This window comes from Abramis brama (genome assembly GCF_963993115.1).
Source record: "Abramis brama genome assembly, chromosome: 21".
NCBI classification, from domain to species: domain Eukaryota; kingdom Metazoa; phylum Chordata; class Actinopteri; order Cypriniformes; family Leuciscidae; genus Abramis; species Abramis brama.
Window position 1 is genome coordinate 15308109 of NC_139983.1, and position 26772 is coordinate 15334880.

At 37.8% G+C, this 26772-nt stretch overlaps 1 protein-coding gene across 4 annotated transcripts in view; it reads right to left on the reverse strand.

Moving 5' to 3' along the window:
• Positions 1 to 26772, reverse strand: part of adck1 (aarF domain containing kinase 1) — a 127450-nt gene that overhangs the window by 20098 nt on the left and 80580 nt on the right. For all 4 annotated transcript variants that reach the window (XM_084096927.1, XM_084096926.1, XM_084096928.1 and 1 more), the window contains 2 exons: positions 12392 to 12541; positions 10288 to 10485 (listed from right to left, as the gene is read on the reverse strand). In XM_084096927.1, the coding sequence (XP_083953053.1) occupies positions 10288 to 10485; positions 12392 to 12541 (348 nt within the window). The remainder of the gene's footprint in view (positions 1 to 10287; positions 10486 to 12391; positions 12542 to 26772) is intronic.

Consider the following 26772-nt stretch of genomic DNA (forward strand, 5'->3'; position numbering starts at 1 on the left):
ATAAGAGACTTCTTTAAAAAAAATAAAGACAGTGAATGAATAACATAGCATATTGTAGGTACAACATGCTGGAATAGAACACATCTCTAGTTGTACACAGCCTATTAGCCATAGGGCTGTGGTGATGCTGGGTAGCAGGTAATTGCAGAGGCAGACCTATGAGAAGCTGATGGAGAGAAAGAGAGAGACAACGCTTTTATCCGTGGAGGTCTGGCAGACGAGGAGTGCGTGCTCTCTAATGAGGGGGCAGGCCCATATTGACCAGCACTCCACTTCACTTGCAACACTAATGGTGTGTGTTTATCAAAATGTTTGAGTGGTTTTGCCTTTACTGCACTTCAAATACAGAAACCTGTAGCTCTGGTTGAGTTTGTCTTTCTGTGTGTGTGTGTGTGTGTGTGTGTATTTTCTTTTCATGTGGACTGTCGGAATGAATGTTGCTGTCAAGTGGGAAACAACAGAGCTGAAAAAAAGAAGTGGTGTTTTTTGGTATGGATCAGATTTTTTTGGTTTATCTAGACAACAGTCTGGACACACTTGACTAAATTTAGGTTTGTCATGATCTTAAAAACCTTTCCATCTTAAAACGTATGCTTAAATGCTTAAAATTAGTGCAGACAAATACAAATTGTGCGTACATATGCATTTATTTACAAAACTAAGTAGTAATTTTTTAATGGATGAGCTGTCCTAAACAATGAAAAGAAGCCAAAAAGTTATTTACTGAAATATAAATTAATTTCAGTTTGTTTTAATATATTTTATTAAGTGATAATGATGAAAATTCAGCTCTGCCAACAGAGGAAATAATTGCATTTTAAAATATATTCAAATAGAAAACAGTTCTTTTAAATTGTAAAAATATGTCATAATATCACAGTTTTTTGCTGTATTTTTGCAACCTTGGTGAGTCAAAAACATTAAAAAACTCTTACTGATCTAAAACCTTTAAACTGTACTGTGTATTTTGTTATATTATTTATATAAATAAGATATTATAGTTATAACTATGGAAGATAATATAATTATTAAAATAAATATACTTCAGTAAAACATGATGAGGCACATTAAATCTAATATGTTAAACTGAACTAGGACTGAAAAAGAATTTTAATAAATAAAAAAAGGTCAACACATATACATCTATTATCACACATATCATGTCTCTTATGCTCATCAAGCCTACATTTATTTGACCAAAAATACAGAAAAAAACATAATATTGTGAAATATTATTACAAAGTAAAATAATGGTTTTCTATTTTAATATAATTTAAAATATAATTTATTCCTGTGATGCAAAGCTGAATTTTCATCAACCATTACTCCAGTCTTTACATGAACCTTCAGAAATCATTCTAATATGCTGATTTGAGATATCAAAGCAATTAATTTAATTAACTGATCAACAACAAGCTGGATTCATAGAAAACAAAATTCATGGTGCATTCATATTATTCAGTTGACTGATTTAATGCAAGTGCATCTCTATTCAGTGTTAGATTGCCAGAGAGGAGCTTCTCTGATGCTTCCGCTGGTTTCTGTAGAGACGACTGCATTAATATTGATAGCCCGGTACAAAGCCAGCTGGCTGTGAATAGGAAACACACTGCTCTGGACACAGAGTGTTTATTAGATACAGAGAGTCCTTCAGACGGTCAGGAGGGCACCTGTGATCTCAATCACACAATGAGAGAGCGCAAAGCACTGTTACCTAAACACCAGCTCTCACACAAACATATCTGTGAGGATCTCTCAGTGACTTCCAGAGCCCTATTTTACATCCGGCGCAATGCAGCGCCAAGCGCGATGCAAGTGCTTTTTTGCTAGTTTCAGTCCGACGCAGTTATCATTTTCACGTCCTGCGCCACATTGTTTAAATAGCAAATGCATTTGCGCCCGTGGATGTGCTGGTCTAAAAACAAGGTGTGTTCTGCCACATTGTTGGCACGTTGCTATTTTGAGGCAACAGAAATAGACTACACCATTGACCAACTGAAACCTGGTCTAAAGTCAATGGTGCATTGCTTTTTTGTTATTTAAAAAGCGCGTTAGTAATGTGCGCCTATAGGCGGGTCCACAACGCGCATACACTCTGCTTATTAAACACACAGGGACGCACAGCAGCACACAAACATGCCAAATATTTTAAATAAAAGGATTACAATGTAAAATATTATCATTGTGTACATAAAGATATGGTGGAATCTGGCTTGTCCCGTAGATGGTCTGCTTGCGCACTTTTACCTCGCGCTCGAGCAGTTCCGTTTGCGCTCTGGAGACGCATTCGGTCTTTCCACTATCAAATTCCGTCATGTAAATAGCGAATGTGCCATGGCGCGAGCGCAATTGGCATTTAAAGGGAATGGGAGATGAGACTCTGATTGGTTTAACGCACGTAAATCCCAAAACACACCCATTACTCATTAAGAGAATAGGGACAACCCTTTTAGACCATGCGCCTGGCGCGCCGACCATTTTTCCTGTCGTTAAACTAGCAATTCGGACACGCCCTAAGTGAACTTGCGCCCTGCGCTTTAGATCATGCGCTTAGATCATTAAAATAGGGCCCCCAATGTTAATTAAGTTAACTCTACACCTCTACAAATGGAATAAGTGACCAAAAATAAAAAATCTGTCAATGAATTCCTACTAAAGCTTTCAATAAAGATGCAAAAGCAACATAAAAGTTTTATAGAAGTGGTTCCTACAAGTTGCATTCATTTGGCAAATCATTTTTAAAATAACTTCTGGTTTCTGCAAATCACTGTCAGTGTGAACACACCTTAAAATGTTTCCCTATATGTGTTCCATTTTCAACCATATAATATCCTCCTAAGAAAATAAAATGTTCTGTTCTACTCATGTTGTCAAAACAACAACTCAAAATCAACAAATATCAAATAAAACTTCTGAAAACACTGACATCTAGCCTCTTGAGAAAATTGATAACTGTGGCCATGCACATATCTAGAGCAAGAAATTAAATAGGTTCAAATGTACAAAACACTTGAGTCTAATATTACAACAACATTTATTTTTGCATCTTGCATGCTCGGCCTCTCTAGACATTTGTGGAGTGCAGAAATGTCCATCCAGCCAGAAATGATAACACGTCACCTTCCTTTCAATCAAAATCTGTGCAAGTACTCACAACAAATATTCTCTTCTATGCTAAATTCTATGCTAAGACGTAAAGAAGTCATTCAATTCTATTAGAGTTGCCTTGGAACTCTTCTCACAAAAACAAACGAATCTTCAACGAGAGCGCCGTGACGCATCGGTGTCGTGTTGACGCGAGAGCAGACGTTGTTGCGTGAACGTGCGTTAGAGATTAACATTTTTTAAATAAAGTGGTAAATTAAGTTTCTTTGCGCAAACAAAGCACTCGTGTCACTTCATAGAATTGAGGTTAAACAACTGGAGTCACATGGATTAATTTGTGACTCTTTGGATTAATTGAATGATCTATTCACTACCTTTCTTGAAAGTGGTAGTTGCGTAGACTGTCAATGGAGGGACAGAAAGCTCTCAGATTTCATTAAAAATATCATCATGTTCCGAGGATGAACAAACATCTTACAGGTTTGGAACGACATGAGGGCGAGTAATTAATGACAGAATTTTCATTTTTGGGTGAACTAACCCTTTAATGTTAGTTAATGCATTAAACTAACGTGAACTAATGGAACCTTATTGTGAAGCGTTAACATTGTTTTTAAGAAAGTGCACAATTTACAAAATACATCCAACTCATACATTTGTAAATAACCGTGTGGAAGCAGTCGAGATGCAGTCAGTGGATGGTAACGGAGTGCAGGGTTAGATGAGGCAGGTGTGAGGTGTGTGTTTGCATCTGCTCACTCTGACCTGTGAGATGAGCCATGCGGACCGCTATCCAAGACTCAATAAACCACAAAAGCAAATATGTTCTTGAGCATGTCTTCACAGTCCCTAACCTTCCACACGCAAAACAACAATGGCAACACTCCAAAACATATCATTAAGACAAGAAGGGCATGCTAAGTTGTCACCACATGATGCGTAATTCAAATGGAACAACAGCAGAGCAAAAACACTCAACAATGATGGAGTAATTTGCATGATTTATTCATGCCGTGGTGCATGCTGGGAAATAGAGTCCAGCCGTTAGCACTGCTGAATTAATTAACAATTAAAAAGGGGAGTTAAAAAGGAAAAATAGCACTTGATGTCAAAAAGGTTGCAAATCCAGCCATTAGCACTGCTGAATTAATTAACAATTAAAAAGGGGAGTTAAAAAGGAAAAGGAAAAATAGCACTTGATGTCAAAAAGGTTGCAAATCCTTAAACTACTAAATCAGCATTCCGGTAGCTCAACTCAGCATGGCACTAATATGGTTGTGGTTTGATTCTTATGGAAAGCTGATAAAAATCGCTTTGGTCTGCCAAACAAATAAATACAAACTACCGTTTAAAGCTTTGGGGTCTATTGGGGTTAGATTTGAAAGAAGTCTCTTATGCTCACCAAGGCAGCATTTATCATCAAAAATACAGTAAAAACTGAAATATTGTGAAATATATATATTTTAATACATGTCATTTACACCTGTGATGGCAAAGCTGTATTTTCATTACTCCACTGCCATTTCTCCAGTCTTTAGTGTCACAAGATCCTTCAGAAATCATTCTAAAATGCGGATCAAGAAAAAATTCTTACTATTATAAATGTTGAAAACAGTTGTGCTGCTAAATATTTTTTTGTGGAAACAGTGATTATGGTGAATGTCAATATATATTTAAAAGTACAAAACACATTTTAGCAGCATGGCCTTGCTAATTCAGCAGAAATGGGCTTTTGGATTTATTTATTTATTTTATTTTATTTTTTAATTACAGTTTTAAATTGTTGAATTTACAGGTTGTTCTGTAACTGTTTACATTTTTACTGTTTTTTTTTTTTTTTTTAACAGAATTATTCTGGCAACCACAGCCAGTTTTATTTGTAAAAACATTTTTTTTTTTTTTTGTACAGTGAATCAATGTTAATCTCAACATTTACTACAATATTATTAAAAGTTGTATGCATTTGCGTTAACATTTGTTTAATGCACTGTGAACTAATAAACATTTTAATTCAATAACATTAACAAAGGTTAATAAATGCAGTAATAATATTGCTCATTGTTAGCTGATGTTAGTTAATGCATTAACTAATGTTAATAAACATCAAATAAATAACATCTTATTGTAAAGTGTTACTGAAATGGGAAAGGCTTTTACATCATGACAAAAAAAAAGAAAAAAAATCTGTCGCTTTAGTTAAATTTAATGCATCCTTGCTGAATAAAAGTATTAATTCGTGAAAATCATAAAATCGTGCTGACCCCAAACTTCTGATTGGTAGCGTAAATGTAGTTATGTTAATTTGACATGGCATAATCAATAATGTGTACTTGAAATATTGTTGTGGTTCTGCTGCAGTGTGATTTCACCACCTGAATCCTCAACAAAACCCTTGCATAAATTATACTTTATATATATAAACTCAAGAATTCTTTATCTTCGCTTCTGGACCATAAAGCATGAAGCTCTGTTGTTGTAGTTTTTAACGCCCATTATTCTCTGCTGGCAATACAATATGTTCTTATCTCTCCTTTCTTATGCAGATGAGACAGCCTCCCTTTCTGCAAATGCCACAGCTGTACATGTGAAATCCGCCTTTATAACTGCCTGTAATTATGGCAGACCAGACTACTTCAAAACATTCTGGTAATTTGATGATGTCGGTGGGAGGAATGGCTGCTGAGACTTTTGCACGGCTTGGAGAATCAGACACTTTCAGAGGGGTAGAGAGAGAAGGGAAGAGGTACTACACCCCGCTAAAAAAGCATACCCAACATGAGTGGCCATGGACCGGGTCATAATTATCCTTGCAAAGGCTTCGGGGTAATTAATCCACAAAGAAAAGCCACCTGCAGGAAAGGGCACTCAAATGCCACATGCTGACATGACTAAGTGGAACGCTCCTGAAAATGATGAGGATCAGAAAACAAGCAAGCAGCAAATCAGCTAATAGTCAAGTATATCTGACGGTGTCAAACGCTGTTATCATATCCTGTTTGAGAAATATTCATAGAAATTAATTTCAATGGCTTACTTAAAGTTGACTATACGCACATTAAGTCAGAACAGGAAAAAGTATTCAGTATTTGTATAACAATACACAATTTAAGCTGGTAACACTTTACAATAAGGTTTCATTAGTTAACTACATTGCACTTCTACAGCATTTATTAATCTTTGTTAATGTTAATTTCAACATTTACTAATACATTATTAAAATCAAAAGTTATATTTGTTAACATTAGTTAATGCACTGTGAACTAACATGAGCAACTATGAACAGTTTGATTTTTATTAACCAACTTTAACAAAGATTAACAAATACAGTAACAAATGTATTGCTCATTGTTAGTTCATGTTAGTTGGTACGTTAACTAATGTTAATAAATTAAACCTTATTGCAAAGTGTTACCTTTCAGATATATATATAATGTTTTTTTTCCCCAAATATATGATTTAAAATGTACATACATTAAAGGAGTCATGACCTGTAATTTTCACTTTTCCACGAGAAAAAATGTATGTTATGATTGCCTAACGATTATACACTGGCCAGGAAGCCGATATTTAAAAGTGAAGCGTTTGTTTACCCCTGGGTTCGTCAACCAGCCCACGTGCACGCGCACTCAAATACGTGATGTTAATTTCTGCGCCGACTTATATGGACACCGCAGACCTATGCTGCAGGAAGCCCGCCCTGCCCCTCTCCCCCTCATATTCAGTCGAGCGCCGCCATTACTGAATTCCGATTCGAAGTACGCACTCGACCGTGAAAGATGCAGAAACGTTCACAACTTGCGCCATGATGTCATTTTGGAATGATATGCTGAAGCGTTACCTGCGGTGTCAACCCCCCTCCTTCCTGCCACCAATCAACGCGCCCCTCATTTGCATTATTACAATGACCGTCCACGACAGCCAAAATATCGCATCAGATCTCGCGAGACAATAATGCCTTCAGAAATAAGGGTCAGAGGAGCTCTGTGTTTATTTTTTTTCCACTTTTCTTTTATAGAAGGGCCTGAAAGACTATAATAGAGCGTGGGTATCCAAGGTAATACTAGGTTATGACTCCTTTAAAAATGTTAATAAATACAATTTGAATGGCTCAGTGCTAATCTGTAAGCTATTTATACTGAGTATAAATATATGTATGTATGTATATATATACAGTGAGGAAAATAAGTATTTGAACACCCTGCTATTTTGCAAGTTCTCCCACTTAGAAATCATGGAGGGTTCTGAAATTGTCATCGTAGGTGCATGTCCACTGTGAGAGACATAATCTAAAAAAAAAAATCCAGAAATCACAATATATGATTTTTTAACTATTTATTTGTATGATACAGCTGCAAATAAGTATTTGAACACCTGAGAAAATCAATGTTAATATTTGGTACAGTAGCCTTTGTTTGCAATTACAGAGGTCAAACGTTTCCTGTAGTTTTTCACCAGGTTTGCACACACTGCAGGAGGGATTTTGGCCCACTCCTCCACACAGATCTTCTCTAGATCAGTCAGGTTTCTGGGCTGTCGCTGAGAAACACGGAGTTTGAGCTCCCTCCAAAGATTCTCTATTGGGTTTAGGTCTGGAGACTGGCTAGGCCACGCCAGAACCTTGATATGCTTCTTACAGAGCCACTCCTTGGTTATCCTGGCTGTGTGCTTCGGGTCATTGTCATGTTGGAAGACCCAGCCTCGACCCATCTTCAATGCTCTAACTGAGGGAAGGAGGTTGTTCCCCAAAATCTCCCAATACATGGCCCCGGTCATCCTCTCCTTAATACAGTGCAGTCGCCCTGTCCCATGTGCAGAAAAACACCCCCAAAGCATGATGCTACCACCCCCATGCTTCACAGTAGGGATGGTGTTCTTGGGATGGTACTCATCATTCTTCTTCCTCCAAACACGTTTAGTGGAATTATGACCAAAAAGTTCTATTTTGGTCTCATCTGACCACATGACTTTCTCCCATGACTCCTCTGGATCATCCAAATGGTCATTGGCAAACTTAAGACGGGCCTTGACATGTGCTGGTTTAAGCAGGGGAACCTTCCGTGCCATGCATGATTTCAAACCATGACTTCTTAGTGTATTACCAACAGTAACCTTGGAAACGGTGGTCCCAGCTCTTTTCAGGTCATTGACCAGCTCCTCCCGTGTAGTTCTGGGCTGATTTCTCACCTTTCTTAGGATCATTGAGACCCCACGAGGTGAGATCTTGCATTGAGCCCCAGTCCGAGGGAGATTGATAGTCATGTTTAGCTTCTTCCATTTTCTAATGATTGCTCCAACAGTGGACCTTTTTTCACCAAGCTGCTTGGCAATTTCCCCGTAGCCCTTTCCAGCCTTGTGGAGGTGTACAATTTTGTCTCTAGTGTCTTTGGACAGCTCTTTGGTCTTGGCCATGTTAGTAGTTGGATTCTTACTGATTGTATGGGGTGGACAGGTGTCTTTATGCAGCTAACGACCTCAAACAGGTGCATCTAATTTAGGATAATAAATGGAGTGGAGGTTGACATTTTAAAGGCAGACTAACAGGTCTTTGAGGGCCAAAATTCTAGCTGATAGACAGGTGTTCAAATACTTATTTGCAGCTGTATCATACAAATAAATAGTTAAATCATACATTGTGATTTCTGGATTTTTTTTTTTTAGATTATGTCTCTCACAGTGGACATGCACCTACGATGACAATTTCAGACCCCTCCATGATTTCCAAGTGGGAGAACTTGCAAAATAGCAGGGTGTTCAAATACTTATTTTCCTCACTGTATATGTGTGTATATCTATCTATCTATCTATCTATCTATCTATCTATATATATATATATAGAAAATCTTTCTTTACAGAAAATGCATGTCTACATTATAATTTAGAGTGATCTGTTATCGGAGGAGACTGTGTCCAAGTTATGTATTTCAGAAATGTACATATACAAATAACAGTTACTGTAGCTAATAATGTATTAATTTAAACAATGTATTAATTTGAGGCAGAAACAATGAGCTCATTAAAGTAATGAATATATACAGTTATATATAGAAAAAAATACTTATAAGTATAAACAAAACAAACTATTAAATATATTAAAAATAACTTTTTATATTAAAAAGTGTCATATAATGCTTAAAGCTTTATAAAATGTAAGTTGTTAATATTATTCTTTAAATATTAGGCCCGTAATAATAAGATTCTTCAGGAACCTGGTAACAAATAGTGTTAGCGAAGACTCATAAAAATCGGATGCTCTGTTATAATATGCGTGTACAGCCCAAACTCTTAAGTCCTGTAAAAGGTTATGTAATAAAAGTATAAATAAATGTCCCTGACACCCTCCAGATGGCCAAACGTCCCCCACAGAGGCCGATCCCGCCCAGGCCTGGCTTTCAGAAACCCTGTACCACGGCCACACTGACCCAACAGCACTCCTCAGGCCACCAGGCCAGCCACCTGGACAGCTAGTTATTCAGTTTTGATGAGAGGACAGGTGAGCATCGTTCTGTAATGTGGTCAACAGGTGTTATTCTGGTCACTAACAAAGCACCTCAGTTTTCACAACCTCAATTTACCTAGTTTTTTTTTTTTTTTTTTTTTTGCCTGCAGAAGGAGAGGTTATTGCTCCCTGGTTACTGCTAACTTACCACTACATCAAGCAATAGCAACTGTTTGCATTGTCCCTGAAAAAAAAGATTAAAAGCAAAAATACACTACCAGTAAAAAGTTTAGATACTGCATCTATGTTCCTCATTATCTTATAAACCATATGAAGTTTTTACTTCGATTATGCTGAAGTGCTTCAAATTTGTTTTGTACGCAAATATAAATTATGCCTTTGTATAAATGGACCACTGAAAAAATGGTAACATCTACGTAAATTAACTGGTTTTTAAGTCAAAAACCATTATTTAACATCACTTAACCAACAGTGTTAACTTAACCAACAACTTAACTTACAGTGTATGCATGGATGAATTGGATGGGATAGTAAAGGCCAGTGTCCAGCAGGTTAAAAAGCACCGCAGCAAAACTTTGATGAAGATAAAATTAAAGATTTGTTTGTGTGTTATTGCATGTGGAAATTAGTATCAATAAAGGATGAGTAAGTGTGTCCAAACTTTGATCAAAACACCCTTGTATTATGCAAAATAAAAGGTATCAGTTATGCTTAGAGATTATTACCTCAGATTGAGTGACAGGCGTCTGGCTGATGCCAGCATTAACTGATGTCCATGAGCGGGCGGTGAGGACACAAGCGAACAGAGGGTAGAGATCCCCTGTGCCCAGGCGCTTACTGTAACGCTCTATGCCTTTCAAGTCTCCCTTTATCAAACTCTGCCACAGCCTGCAGTAGTCCAGCCTGAAGTCCTGGTTCAGCACCTTGGACAGAGACACAACTTGTGAGAGAAACAAATGCAATAGAAGCTTGAAAGTAAAGTGTGTTATTTCTACACTACTAGAGCCACCAAACGGAATCATAAAATTAACGAATGTTCTCAAACTGGTTTCTTTAACCCAAAACAATGTCCCTGCCTCAAATTCACTGTATTGGTTGAGCTAAAATTGCTTAAAAATCAGGCTGGTTGAGATGTTCAAACAAACAGAGCAACCGAGTCATGTTTACACTCTTCAAGAAGTCTCTCTTGCTCATCAAGGCTGGATTTATTTGATCAAAAAATACAGTAAAAACAGTAATATTATGAAGTTGTATTACCACAAAAAAAAAACTGTTTTCTATATTCAAATAATTTATTGAAAGCTGAAATTATTTCAGAATCATTATTACAGTCTTCAGTGTCACATGATCCTTCAGAAATCATTCTAATATGCTGATTTACTGCTTAAGAAACATTAATTATTTTTTACTAATGCTGTTGTAAACAGTTGTGCTGCTTAATGTATTTGTGAAAACGTGATACATTTTATGATGATAGAAAGATCAAAAGAACAGCATTTATTTAAAATACAAACCTTTTGAAAATTTTGTAATTTAATGAATCTTTCTGAATAAAAGTTAAAATTTCTTCCTATTATTTTTTGGACCTGAAACTTTTGAATGGTACTGCACAGTTAAAATGTAAAAATGTAAAAAATAAATAAAAAAAAAAAGTAAAAAAGTAAAAAAAAAAAAAAAATCACAACTCTTTCCCCGCCAGCGTTTTTGATCATTTTCACAAGAATTTCATGGCCCCCAGAATATTTTATTGTATGAATATCTGAACATGCAATATATCTTTTAAACAAAAAAACAAACGTTTATTCTAGCTTCATGCTTTATTTTTTTATCAACACTTAAATGTGGGTAAGTTTCATAAAAAAAGCAAAATTTTAAGCAAAAAGCTGAGAAAATCAAGTTTTTTTCAAAGACTACATCCAGATGTGATTCAGAATGATGATCAAAACATAGATGGAGTAGATTGAATCAGATCAACACCCCTAATGCTTCACAGTCCTATAGCTCGTCCTGGGTCGCCATTTCATTCAGTAACTTTAGGCAGTTTTGATTTATATGCTGTTGAATGTTGATGATCGCATTATTTTAAATAAGCATATGATTACATATGATATCGCTTGTTTCTGCTTCTCTTTCAAGAAGATGTGTAATAGCGCCCCCTAACATATAAAAGTGAAAACATGGAAAGCCGGAAAATTCCATCAATGGTAGGGAAAGAGGTCCATCTAAAGAGTCTTAGACAGTTGAGAAAATGGAAACTTGTTTCTCATTATGTTGTTAGTATTACAGAAAAAGATTACTTTATAGTTACTAACATTAAATCTTGTGGGCCTCATTAACTGCATTGGGTTAAATTAAAGGCCAGCACATCCCTCACTGAGACAAACAATACACTGGAATACCACTAGAACTGCACCATTTTGCCACTCCAATTAATTAACATAGACACACTTAACCCATGGCTTTCAGCAAACACGACATGCCATGAATTAGTGTTTTGGACAAAGCAACCAAATGTCATTGCTACAATGCCTTTTTCATGTTTATCACCATATTATCTCCACAGATTTATTTAGAGAAGTTCAGAGAGCTGCAGGAAAGTGTGTATTGGTGTGTTTGCATGTGCTTGTAATAAGTGGGAGGTGGAAATGTGCAGTTCCTAAAACACACTGGAGCTTCAGGGCCACTTAAATGAAATGCTTTTAGTCTGCTGCAGCATATACAGGCCTGAGTGCGCAGCTGACCTGGGAGCCAGCGGGTGAATAATGGGGTGTAATATGTGATGAATTTGCTTCTCTGTCGAGTCTGTGGCGGCCTCGGCCGATGTCTTACCTGATACAGGCCGTGATCGAGTAACACAATTTCCGTCTTATTGCTTTCAGGACACTTTCGCACCAGCACGTTGCCGGGGTGAGGATCGCAGTGCACGAATCCATTGACGAATATCATCTCACTGTATATCTTGCCCAGGTTCTGGGAGATCTGAGGAAAGGAAGGAATAAGAAGGGGAACGTGAAAGAGAGAGAGAGAGAGAAAGATACAAAAAACAGGTTAATACATACACATTAACAGGAGTTCTGGCCCCTGTGTATATATATATATATATATATATATATATATATATTTATTTATTTCGATAGTCCACTTTAGACATTCTTATAACTGTAAGTAACTTTGCAACTAGGTCAACAACAAACTCATTCATTTGCAACTACTTATCAACTAACTCGTTACAGTATTAGTAGACTGTTAGTAGAATAAGTTGACGTACTTGCAAAGTTACTTATAGTGAGTAGATTATCTGTTGGGGAATATTAAAATAAAGTTTTAGCAGATATTAAGCAGACAGTCTACTAATACTCTAAGGACTAGTAGTTGAGATGTAGTTGCAAAGTTACTTTTAGTTAGTAGAATGTCTAAAGTGACTATGGAATGAAAGTGTTAATGGCAAATCTTTATTTAAATACAATGTTATTTTATTAAACCCTATTTTGCACAATGTTGCCTGAAGAAAAAATGTTGCATATGAAGCAGCCTGAAGCATATGAATGACCAAACATGGCTAAATGCTGTCCTTATAACTAACACGAATATTGCAGATATTCTTTTAAATGAATTATTTTCCATTGGCGCATAGTATTACCTATATCTGTAATATTTTTATAAATTAGTTTTTAATAGAGGTCCAATTAAGAAATCTGAATCAGATATTTCACATTTGTACATTCATTGCTTTTATAATCCGTGCAATAGAGGGTTAAAAAAAAAAAAACAAAGAAGATAAACTAACATGCACCATAAAGACCTACACATATTACAAATTGGACTCATGGCCTTGTAATTAGCCAATGTGCTCCAAAACATTGTGCTTTAGTGTGACCAAAAAAATAAAAAAATAAATAAAAACCTTGAAAAAAAAAAGACAAGAGTAGGCTACATAGATTAAGCTAAGTAATTGATCTAGAAGCATGGGGGGGGAGACTTGCAACCTTTCAACATAAAAGACAAACAATATTAACAAAAATGCAGAAATGGCAGAAATGCATAACATAAATGGTACATTTCCATTGCTATGCAGGGTCTGGGGGCAGACAAATAAGGAGCCCATTTAAAATGACGTAAAACGTTTTCCCGAAGATGCTGTGGCCCCAACAGATGAGAAAGTATTTATTATAAAACAACCCCCGATGCAATTATTCCACCCACTCTCGCTCTTTGAAGATAAGTTGCGATAAGCATCTCCCCTCAGCTATGTTATAATGCAGAGAGCCAATGTGAAGTAGGTTGAGGAAATGTCAGTCTGAAGCACAGAGAATAAATCAAGCATTTATTCATACTCCCCGGGCTGGTGTCCATATACAGTTTACCCCAATAATTTAAATTTGAATTGTTTACCTTAATTGTTTAATTTTTCATTTATATTTTCATTGTTTACAGGACAGCACTTTTTTTGTTGCCTTAAGGCCATTGCACACTGAAGGCCATTGCACACTGAGTCCGAAATTTTCGTAGCAGCTATGCGTTTTTTCGTGTTCGTCAGCCTTAAAATTCGTCACGCACAGAAACCTTGCACACTGAGTCCGATGCGATCCGATTTTATTAAATTTTTGCGGAAAAAAAAACGCAAAAAATACAAAATGGATTCGTCAAGCAGTGAGGATGAATTTGTTGCCCTCTTTCTTCTTAAAAAGAGAAAGAAAAAAAGAAAAAGGAAATATTGGGTCCATCCAATCCTGAGATTGCGCTGAGAGGAAGGAGAGTTTCACCTCCTTATCCAGGAGTTGCGAAATTATCCCAAACGATTCAAAATTTACCTCAGAATGTCAGTGGAACAGTTTGATGCTTTGCTAGCGATACTGGAGCCACATATTAAAAAGAAGACCACCAATTTCCGTGAACCAATCGATCCTGAACAGAGACTGACAGTATGTCTATGGACTGACACACACACACACACACACACCGGCGGAAGCGCTGGGCAGACAGAACAGCAGTATACAGGTTATATTTTATGCAGTGTCTTTGTAATCCGCATTTTGTTTTTCATACAGTACTTGTGCTGTGAGACGAATAGTGTATCAACTTGTCAGACGTCATTCTGGATTTTGTCGTTCGCTTGTACGGTGGCTCTGAATTTTCAAAAAACCTCTCAAAACACTGGCTGTGGATGCGAAAAACGCAGAAAATCGAACCCAATCCGAATTTTTTTTTTACGGACGAAAGTTTCGTAGACAGTGTGCAAGCGTGATTGACATAACGTGAGGTCGATTTTTTTTTTTTACGTGCGAAAATTTCTGATGCGAATTTCGGACTCAGTGTGCAATGGCCTTGAGTCCGAAATTCGCATCCGAAATTTTCGCACGTTAAAAAAAAAAATCGACCTCACGTTATGTCAATCACGCTTGCACACTGTCTACGAAACTTTCGTCCGTAATAAAAAAAATCGGATCAGGTTCGATTTTCTGCGTTTTTCGCATCCACAGCCAGTATTTTGAGAGGTTTTTTGACAATTCAGAGCCACCGTACAAGCGAACGACAAAATCCAGAATGGATAAAAAAATGTATACAAGCTGTTCTGTCTGCCCAGCGCTTCCGCCGGCCGTGTGTGTGACATATTTTAGACATACTGCCAGTCTCTGTTCAGGATCGATTGGTTCACGGAAATTGGTGGTCTTCTTTTTAATATGTGGCTCCAGTATCACTAGCAAAGCATCAAACTGTTCCACTGACATTCTGAGGTAAATTTTGAATCGCTCCGGATAATTTCGCAACTCCTTGATAAGGAGGTGAAACTCTCCTTCCTCTCGGCGCAATCTCAGGATTGGATGGACATGGACCCAATATTTCCTCTTTCTTTTTCTCTTTTTAAGAAGAAAGAGGGCAACAAAAACATCCTCACTGCTTGTCGAATCCATTTGGTATTTTTTGCGTTTTTTCCCCGCAAAGGTTTAATAAATACGCATCGGACTCAGTGTGCAAGGTTTCTGTGCGTGACGAATTTTAAGGCTGACGAACACGAAAAAAACGCATACGAAAATTTCGGACTCAGTGTGCAATGGCCTTTACAAGCACTGGTATTTTCTTCTGGAAATTCAAATCTAGCTACTTTTGTGACACATAGGACATTTTGTTGTAGTTGAGCTGATGTATATTCCGTGGCACGATCATGCCCAGATAAACATGCACGTATATGGATGCACACATTATGCACAATGCCTGGGAGTTTATTAAGCCCTGAATTGTTGTGATTCATCTTAAATTGCTTTTTGAGATTGTGTAGCTCACAAAAGTGGTGATCTAAATCCATTATGTCATCCAAAATGTAAAACAATGACAGTGTGATTGTGAGCCATATGAATGACCAAAGGCTCTTGTGAGGACGGACACGTGTCATAGTCAATACTGGTGGCAAAAATAAAGTAGCAAAAAATATCACTGTTAACATTAATGAGTGCAATAAATTAAATGAATATGTTTTCTCCTTTATTTCTGTTTAATTCACTCAACTTCTAAATCAACAGATTAGCTCTCATACTTAAAAAAATACGTATATATATATTGACTGAAGTGTGCAAAACGCAGAAAGGTCATGCAGTCAGATCCTTAAGTTACCCAAAGCTCACAATAATAATCACTATACTAAAAGCAATGCGTCCCGGGATGGCGGAGGATCCCTGAAGGCCTGATTGGGCATGCATAGACAGCAAGAGGAGTTTTATTATGCTAATAAACACTTTAGGATGCAGGGGAAGAAAAGCTCATCAACAGTACCCTTGGAGGGAAGATGCAGACGAATATCCCCAGGCAGGGCGCCATGTGAAGGGTATGCAAAAGGCAGATTAAAAGGAGTTGTGTGGACCAAAGTGAACTTGATACAGGGAAAGAGAAAGCGGGTAAGGCTATTTAAAGGTGAAGTGAATAGTTTTTATAGGTCATTGCTTGGTGCCCTTATCTGATTGTATACATGCAATATCAAAAACGTAATATTTCACACTGCTGCTACTTGGATAAAGGCTAAACAATCAAAAAGGCAAAAACTCTTTTTAAACAAATCTAATCTCAACAGCATGAGCAAAAACCTGTGCCTTTTGTCTCCAAAAAAAGAAGAGATGTGTTGCCTACGCTCTGCTGCTGCTAGAAGAGAAAAATAACGCACACCCGAGGTGGTAATGCGCCATGAGGTGGTAATGAGTCACCCGAGGTGGTAATGAGTCCATGCCGCGTTTCCATTACAGATTTGCGCAAAACTTTTGCGATATTTTCTAAATGTCGATAAAAAAAACTATTGCAAAATAACAGTGTTTCCATTAACCGATGTAATGCGACTAAAGCGTAATTTTTTCCTCTTGCAATAAGTCCTTTAAGAAAAATCATGGCAACGGATGTTTGGTAAGTTTACATAATCGCAGCCACAGCACTAGCCAGTATTTTTAATGGAAAGAGACGTAGGTGTGTTATCCAAGCATTAATGGCAAGGAAAGACCCTTATACTTGTGAGCGGCACATATGAGGTGTTTCTGGGTTTTCTCCCTCCTATCTGCTTCAAGGTCTTGATTGTGGCATTTCTTTGTGGTTTAGAATCCAGTATTGCCGTAATTCTTTTGTCTTTTATGAGTTTAATAAGAACTCTGTCTTGTCTTCTGCGAAATGCTAAACATTCCTTTTTTCGAATTGCCTGAAAAACCACCTCATGCGAGTGTAAAACCTTTTTTTGCGATATATGGAGGTTTTTGCGAAATTGACGTGTTTCCATTGGGCGTATTTTCAATTCGCAATTTCAATTTGCGCAATTTGAAGGGTAATGGAAACGCGGCTAATTGTTCCGCTTAGAATACGGTTACCACACCTCAAAATATTGTTCAGATGATGTATTTCAAGAAATTTGTCAGGTTTTTGTCCTTAAAACGCTAATTTCTTGCGCATCTAATCCCAAGCCTCTGTTGCTAATTCCAAAACATAATTTTAGAGCTAGTAACGAAGGTTTGATCTACTGATAGCAGACTAATGCAATAATTAGAGAGAGAGAGAGAGTTATCAGTTGTGTATGATGTAGCGTCTGGACGAAATCACGATGACTTATTGATTCTAAGTTTCAGAAAGCTTTTAACCTATTGGACTCCTTCATGTAAATCACAATCCTAGCGCCAATGAGTATGGATCAAATTGCTCCATTGACACGTTAGTGTCATGGTAGAGATAAAACAGAAACACCTCCAAACTTTTTCATTTAACTCAGAATATAAGTCATTCCAAAATGTATATGATATATTCTAGTATGTATGTATGTATGTATGTTTCCCATTGCATATTTGCATATGCTATTTATGACTTTCAAGTTGTGTTAGTTGAACTCTAATAATAATGTAATGTATTTTGTATCTTCCAGACATATCTATCTTTGTACCGAATTAAACCTCGGTTTGCCTAAGCTAAATATATATAGTAGGTTACCATAAAATGTATTATACTATATTTACCATCCTTTGGAGTAGAAATTATGAATTCTAACACCATCATAAACCATGCAAATCAGGCTGTCAAGAGGAGACAAAGAGACTCTCTCCCGCTCAAAGTTTTCTGAGTGTTATTGGTCAGTTCACCCAAAAAAGGTGTGGACGAAGATTTCCTTAAAGGACGATGACAGTGGCACATCGTCTCTCTCCAAGTTTGTTTGCTCTCCAAGTTTGTCCTCTCTCCGAGTTTTGTTTTGTTTTACCCCTCTTTTCTTAGCTTTTTGTTTTAGTCTTATCTCCGGCTTCTTGCCTTGTTTTAGTCTTGTGCTCATTCATTTCTATCTACGACTGAAATGGACTTAGCCTGAATTTCCGGCAACTTTGCCTACAAGTAAACCGTTTGAACTTCCCGCGAACGACATGTGCTCCGGAAGAACCAAGAGTTATACCAAGAGTGCAAGTATTATTTCTATAGAGATTTAAATGCGTTTAAGATTATCTGCCCCTGCTTTAAGGTGATTTGATTCTTTGCTGGCTCTAAAAGGTTAACTGTTTGTGATATTTTGCCATTCTGTTATCTGCTCTTTCTTTCTTTCTTTACTTTCGTTATTCTGTTTATATATATTCTTTGTTTAAATGTAGTCGTATGTTTTATAGTTTAATTTATTAAAACCCATTATACGCTTGATTGTCTCTGTCTGCTGCTCACCGAACAAAGTCCCTTAAATGTGTGACCTTAAGCTACAAGCTTCATATTGTTGAGTATTTCAGTTAGTAATCTTATAGAACAGTAATTCTTCATGATCAGAAGAATGACCTTTCTTGAGAGTTTATAAGAAGAATAATCCTTCTTGAGAGTTGATAAGAAGATCGTAGGCTACGGTCGGTTCGGTGGACGAACGGATTATTCGATGTGAAATTAATTCTGTTAAAGTTTATTCTGAAATGTGATCTATAGCCTATCTGTATATTCATAGTTGATTATAATTTGTTGTAGTTAATTATCTATATATAGATATACAAATACATGGGCTATGTATTCCCTTTTTGGGCGATTTAAAATGTGTAGGTAATAATTGATCATAACCAGTATGATTAATTATTAATTATATATTCCCCTCATTTGAACTAATTCGCTACAATGAATTACCTGAATCTGTGCGTCTCTCAACAGTGTTCGGCAGCAGCGTCTTTGCTAAAAGCAAAACTTGTACGTTTACATGCTCCATCAAAGAACAGAGCCGTTATTACATCGCTAGTGATAAATGTATTATAGCTTTTAAGTTGCAAAACTATTTTACTGATAGCGCTAACAACACGTTTGAGTGCAAGAGAGAGCGGGTATATGCTTTCAGTAGATAATAAAACATAATTTTGTGGCAAAAAAACATGGAAAAATTTGTCATTTTTATCCTATTGTTTACAATATTTATTTGCTTGATCAGTGTCTTTGTGGCTTTTGGTTCTTTTGCTTTTGTAGGCTGTAAGGACCTTTGAAATAACTGAAATCATTTGGCGAAGTGATTTGGAACTGTAATGCGGTCAAGACCTGGAACTACTTTAGCCGTACGTTTCCCTGAAAATAATTGCACACCTTAGAACGTTCGACAACCAATCATATTCAAGCATCCAATATATACAATATATACTTAGGACAAAAATAAAGTCAATATTAAGTCAATATCTCACAGAAGAAACAGCAAAATGATCAATTTCATCTTATGAGGAAATAGCCAGAAAATGAAGATCCATATAAGGTCACCAGGCTCTGCTAACCCCAACTGCTGGAGGGAGGCCATCACGACAACAAATATTTGGCATTGATTAATTAACGCATCAATGAAGTGCAAAATTAGCTTGCAGCATTGCAAATAAAGGTCCTGTCCATTCTCCAATTCCTCCTCCCTCCATGCCTCTCTCCCAACTTCACAGGATCTGTCTCCGCTCTCCGCTTCTGCTGGGGTAGGAGTGAGTGCATGCAGAGAATAAATCATATTTTCTGTCCCATTTCACCAAACCGATGAGTCCGTTTCCCTGGCAGCATCAGAGCGCGCCATCCACAGGGGGACTACAAGGGGCCATGCTGCTCTGACAACTTCACCAGCACTTCATACCAAAGAAGCTGAGGAAAAGAGTGGGGCATTCCTGCCAGCGGCCAACACCAAACGAATACGTGTCTGATGCGTGTCTGATGCGTGTCTGACGCGCGTCTCAAGTTTCAGTGAGAAGAGGGGGGGCTGGCGCACTGATCACACGTACATGCGGGCACCTAGTCAGAATGACTCAGCACAGGATTCCTTTCATGCTGGAGTCGGCCCTTTAGAAGCATGCCGTCTTCACACGTCTCCTGCATGCCATGTTGCAAAGGGGGGGTTCAGGGACAGGACAGCTCCTTTCAACAGCATGGTAAAAATAGCTAGCACTAGAAACGTGAGACGAATCTCGTCGTCCTTTCAACTCGTTTGAGGATGTGGTCCGTGTCACAGGACACAAAGAAATCACCTGCCAGAGAAGCTCTCTTTGGGGACAGAAAGACGGAGGTGCCTTTGTGAGCGTATGTGCGCACGTGTTATTACCTGTGAGGACGGCCTGAGCGGATGATGTCTACCTGAGCATTAGCTGAACACAGCTGGCTTGTCGTGTCGCAGTAGATTGAATTTTTTCAGAAGGGACGATGCAATTACTCCTACTGGGGCTCTTGACACAGAATAAAAAAGTCTCCATATGGACCTCTTCTGCCGGCCGAGTGAATATCATGCCATTGTGGCACAGCAGAACGATGAAAGAGATAGAAAAAACGGCTGATATACGTTCTGTCTTTCAATCTGGAAAAATGCAGTGTTAAAATGCAGTGAAAAAAAGTGTTACTGACAATTCACAAAACGAAAGCTGGTTTTTGACCAACAGTATAACATGCTAAAAATAAAGTAATCGTGAAATGTTGTTTGCAACCCATTTTACAGAGAAGCAAGATCGTCAATGGGTAAAAATGTAGGACGGGACTTGATTTAATCCATCAGGACTTGATTGGATAGTGAATAATAGGCATTTTAAAGTCATTTAGCAGGCAAAGCATAGGGTATCAAAAACTAGAACAGATTGCCCCAACTTACTCATCTTCTCTGAATGACCAGCCAACTATTCACCCAAAAACCCCGATAAATCCGTCCCTCACACTCGCCCTTCTGGGCAACTGAGCCGATTTCATCTTCTTATTTACAGAGACAATATAAAGCGAATGTCATTGGATTTAACTCTAAAAAAAGCTGATTTATTTAAACCTTCCTGTTGTAATCTTGGCCCTGCGCTGATCAATACAGGGCAAGACAAAGCGAAAGGCTTTTAACAGAGCGCAGCACTAAATCTAATGAGCCGCTCTCGGCGGCTGGCACATGTGCAGCTGAATTGACAGATCTGTGAGGGAGATAAGAAGTTCTACCCCTCTGACGTCGTCAATCTCTCCCTTCCACAAACCTGCGACACAACATACGCAAATGTCTATGACAAATGCTTAGAAAACCTGGACGTCTAACCGGCCTCTCTGAAACTTATGTATTCTTCAACCGCCAGTCACCATAAGCCTCTGAGAACAGAAGTTTTTAGGATTTATGTGGAATTGAGGTAGAAAATAATCTAGGGATGCATAAATATTCAGATAGATAGATAGATAGATAGATAGTCAAACAATACCGATAATAAAAAGGTATCAATATATTGTGCATGGTTGCTAGGTAGTTGCTAGGGTGTTCTGGATGGCTGCTTACTGGTCCAAATTTAAAAAAAGGAAGAAAAAAATGCACAATGTCTTGTTTATTAGCTGGGTTGGCGGCTTTTAAGAGCCTAAGTGCGTGCCACAACACGCCAGTCATCATTTTAGTACATTTGTGTACAGAAGAACCATACATGACGTCCATTTATGACGTCTCGTCCGGGATGATTGAGCATTATGTGTGACTGCGGTGGTTGAATGTAGTTCCAGGGCTCAGTTAAAGACCCGGGCAGAGCGTCAGGTACTGAAAGGAGTGTTTGTTTCAATCTTCAAGCATGTCATCCACTCTAAGACAAGCTGTCTTCTTTAATATCTCACCTCCACTGCGCTTGTCAGTCGGGATTTCCTGTTAGGACGCCTCTGTTTGACCTAAATACTGACAACCGCGACGCACACATGAACGCAGCCAGGGAACGGCTCGTTCCGGCACCTTGACAACGCCTTCTGCAAAAAGAAGAAAAAAAAAAAAAAAAAAAAAAGGCCTGTGTTCATAATATCAATTATACACTGTATCATTATCCACAAGTCCCTTTCAGCAGGAGGATAAGCCAGCGCAGGCTTTTTGTACTGTCAGCGCCGAGCACTGTCGGCGTGTAGAAACACGACTCACAGTCACCTTAAAGAGGCAAGCGATCTGACAGGCAGAGTGCGGCGGAGCTGGGAAAACAAAAAGTCCTCCATTACAAGCTACTAATGCATAACAACACGAAGCATTACTGAGAGGCCATTTACAGTCCTGCATCCCATTAATCAGTGACCACTGGGAGAAAGAGCCACCAGCGCCGCAAACAATTGATCTCAAAGGGACTTCTTTCAATTATGGTAATTAATTACGTCTTTTCTATTTGTTATCTGGTGGGTTGGACGGGGCGACAGTGAAGAGAGTGTGTTGCAGCAGGAGACGGATTCTTCACTGTCACACTTCAGTGTCACAGTCATCATGTTTGATTGGACCATGTCAAGTGGACGCTGAAAGATGGCAGAGCAACTTCGCAGTCTTTTTTTGTGAGGATGCTGTGGTTAAGTGGTTAAAAGTGGTATTTAGTTTTAATGTTAAAGGGATAGTTCACCAAAAATAAGTCATCATTTACTCAACCTTGTGTTCCAAACCTGTATGAATTGCATTATTTTATTAAATACAAAAGGTAAGAGATTCTGAAAAAAATATATATTTTTTTTGTTTTTGAATAGAGTCCATTGCTGTTTTGGGTTTTTTATTGTAGAACTGAATTTCATTGTAGGAACAATAACAATTGAATAATTTAAATACTTTGAAATATTTGTGGAATTAATAAAATCATGCCGGTTTGGAACACATGAGGGTGAGTAAATAATGACAAATTGTGTGTTAAATAATGTGACAAACAATCTTATCTTTTGGCTTGCATCTATAAAATGCAAATCTAGATCAATTAATTTAAAGTCAAAATGAAATGTCAATAGTGACGTAACATGTCAACACCAAATAACTCACATTGCAATCAAAGAACACAAAAATGACTAGACTAATAACCTTCTCCAAGTCAGACAAGTGATCTTCCTATAAAAATCAAACAAGTATAAAAAACACTGCTGTTTTTATACAGTGTCCACCACCTGTGTGCCCATACGCATCTTTCTTTATAAAACTCACTACATCACTCGCCACAGCACAGAGCTCAAACTGATCCAACAGTAAGTCTAAAACACTTCTGAGGAAATAAAAGACAAACATCAAGTGGTTCCAAACAGTCAAAGATTTGGTTTGATTCAGAACATGCGGATTACAGTATTTCACACCTTATTATTGCAGTAATGACTCTTTGAGATAAACCGAATCATTTGAGAGCGTCTCACAACAGCGTCTCGCAAAGGGGACTAAACTTCCTGTGGAATATAATGGAGTTTGAGGCTTTTAATAGGCACTGAAATGGAGCAACACTTGACAAGCGCCTTGGCTCTGCTCTGTGTGACAGCTGCACATCTTCACCTCCTCATTACATACTTCATAATAATCACAGAAATAATATCAACACATGCGCACACTCTGCCAGGCCCAGTCAGATCATGGAGGAAAGCGCACTTGTGTGAATGAAGATTACATGACTCAGCGAAACGCACCTCTTCAAAAAGTTAGTTTTTGCCAAGTTAAGTTGCGCCACCAAAAGCTGATGATTTTTCTTTAGTTTTTTTAATGGATGAGACCACTATCTGGAAATTACAGTACAGACAATGTTACAAACCATTTCTATTTCAAATAAATGCTGTTCTTTTGAACTTTCTAATCATCAAAGAATCTTGAAAAAAAGATTGTATCAGTTCACACAAAAACATTAAGCAGCACAACTGTGTTCAACATGTCTCTTGAGCACCAAATCAGTATATTAGAATGATTTCTGATGGATCATGTGACACTGAATGATGCTGAAAATTCAGCTTTGATCAAAGGAATAAATTACATTTTAAAACATTCAAATAGAAAACATTTATTTTAAAAAGTAATATTCCACAATATTACTGATTTACTGTATTTTTGATCGAATAAATGCAGCCTTGGTGAGCATTGGAGACTTCTTTCAAAAACATTAAAAAAAAAAATCATGTGTTGTGTAGTGTCAATGGATAGTACATACATTTATTGTACACATTATTTACTCATAATTCCCTAAAAAACAACAGAAAACAGGTCAATGGCCTAGCAGTTCGAAAACCTGCTCTGACACACTTTGCTGTGGTGCTCATGTAGGCAACACAGGTTTTAGTCAATCGCATATAATTAGCCCATCCCGTTCCCTCCTCTTCTCATCATTTCCTGTCATCTTCCATTTATCCCTTTTAAAAAACAAGGCCAAATTTAAAATAAAAATAGAAAACATTATAAATATTATAATGATTTTCCAATTTCATCCGATTTTATTCTAAGAGGAGGAAGAGAGCCAGAGAGATGAAAAAAACACTACGAAAGTATTTAGGCTAAAATAGCATCAGGGTTGATTCCCCCTCCACACTCAGTCTCTCTCAGAGCAGCATGGATGCTGTAACAGATCCAGGGCCCTCCAGAGACCTCGTGGAGTAGAGGAGGACTCTCAGAAGCAGCCCAAAGGCTCATGTGGCTATTTAAAGAGCGCTCAATTCACTGTGATGTAGGAATCGCTGCTAATAGAGATAAATCCTCGCATTGCCTGACCCACAAGGATTGGCCAGATGGGATTTGAACCACCAGTCTGTGGTTACTCAGTGGCTTACATTATTGGCAGTTTAGCGTTAAGTGATTAATTTGCACACGTATGCCTTCATTTCCAAAAACATTATTTTTCATCTTACGTTTGATAATGATCTCAGACAAGCTCAATGCCGACTTTTTCCGTCAATTCTTTTTCGTCAATTGGAATGTGTGCAAAGGATGGTGGGTAATTAAAGAATGTGAAGGATACACTTGATGCATCCTTCAAAATGAGCTGAATGGGGGACGCAAAACGAAGGCTTCCAAGGATCCTTCAAAATGAGACGGCCTTTCACGGAGCTTGATGAAGTGGCAGCTGAGATATGCAGCCTTACTAAGACGCAACCTTCCGATTGAGAAGCACCCCAACAGACACACTGGATACTATAGTTTACACCCTCTTAGGCCGCGCGTCCACCAATGCGTTTTAAACCAGCTGAAAACGCCAGCGCTCTTCTGAAAACGCCTTGCTGAGGGCATTTGAGAGCGCTTTGGCAGCTTTTTTTTTTTAGTTGAGACGCATGTGCTATGATATGGAATATCTGCATTACTGTTATTAATATCTAATTTCTGCAAATATTATGTTTCTGAATATAAAAATGTGGAAACAATGTAATGTACTTGTTCTGGCACTAGTTTTGGATGAAGAGATGAGCTTCTTGTTGTCACCTCTTTTCATTGTACAAGCAGAATATGACGGTTGGTCGGTGTGGTATTTGTCCCGCCCCTCCTCCACCTTGATTGGACGACTGGGTAAAAAGTGACAGTTACGCTGCTATTTACCCCAAGTTGAACATTCTTTAACTCACAGTAACCAGTAAAAAACCCAGAGCGCTCAGCATGAAACAGACTTTCAGTGCCCCGTCACGCTGTTGCGTTTTAAAAAATTGGATAAATACACTAGTATCGGGAAAAGAAATGCTTTGGTGGACACAAGGCCTTAGCTAACAGCTAATGGGTTTTTAACAGACATGCATTAGTAAATGATGACATAATTTTATGTTTTGGTCAAATAGCTAATAAATATAATTTAATCAATAAATACATACATTTTTAATTTAAATAATTTAATAATAAATATTAACAGGAATAAATAATCAGAAACTTGACTCAAAACTGACTCTGATAGAGCTGGGCATTGTCAATTTCTTAGGCTAACGATATGCCTTGTAATACTTAATAAAAAAATAGCAAACACAAATATTAGGCAAAATAGTGCAACCTTATTTATTAGTAGCAATTTCTATTATTAATAAAGATATCTATAACTTGCATTTCTCGATTTTTCCTGGATATCATTTTTTTGCGCTGAGCTTGTTGCAATGCATTTTGGGATTTCCTTAGCTCAAGCTAATTTACAATGTCTGTACACTTTGCTAGATCTGGATAGTAAAGAAAATAATAAAATGTTCCGACATTCCGTGCACGTTGGCAGAACGCAGAGAGAAAAGTCCATTCCAGCCATCATCAATCTTTTGATTACTTGCACGCCAGCTCCCACACAGAAGCTCGCAGATGCCAGAGCCAGTTAATAATTCTATCCATTTTCAGAGGTAGACTCCATCATTTATTATGTTCTGTATCTATCCCATCAGCTGTCTAATAATTCTCATCATCATTGGCTAATGCCAGAGCCAGTATTCGGCCCTGATAAAGCGCTTGGCTACACTGTTTGCTTTATTTACTTTTGTGAGCATTGTAAAGGCTGTCCGGTGGCTAATGAGTACTGCAAGGGGAATGGTCGAGGTTACGGAGGGCAGGATCGTCCGTGATGCTGGCTAATATAGCG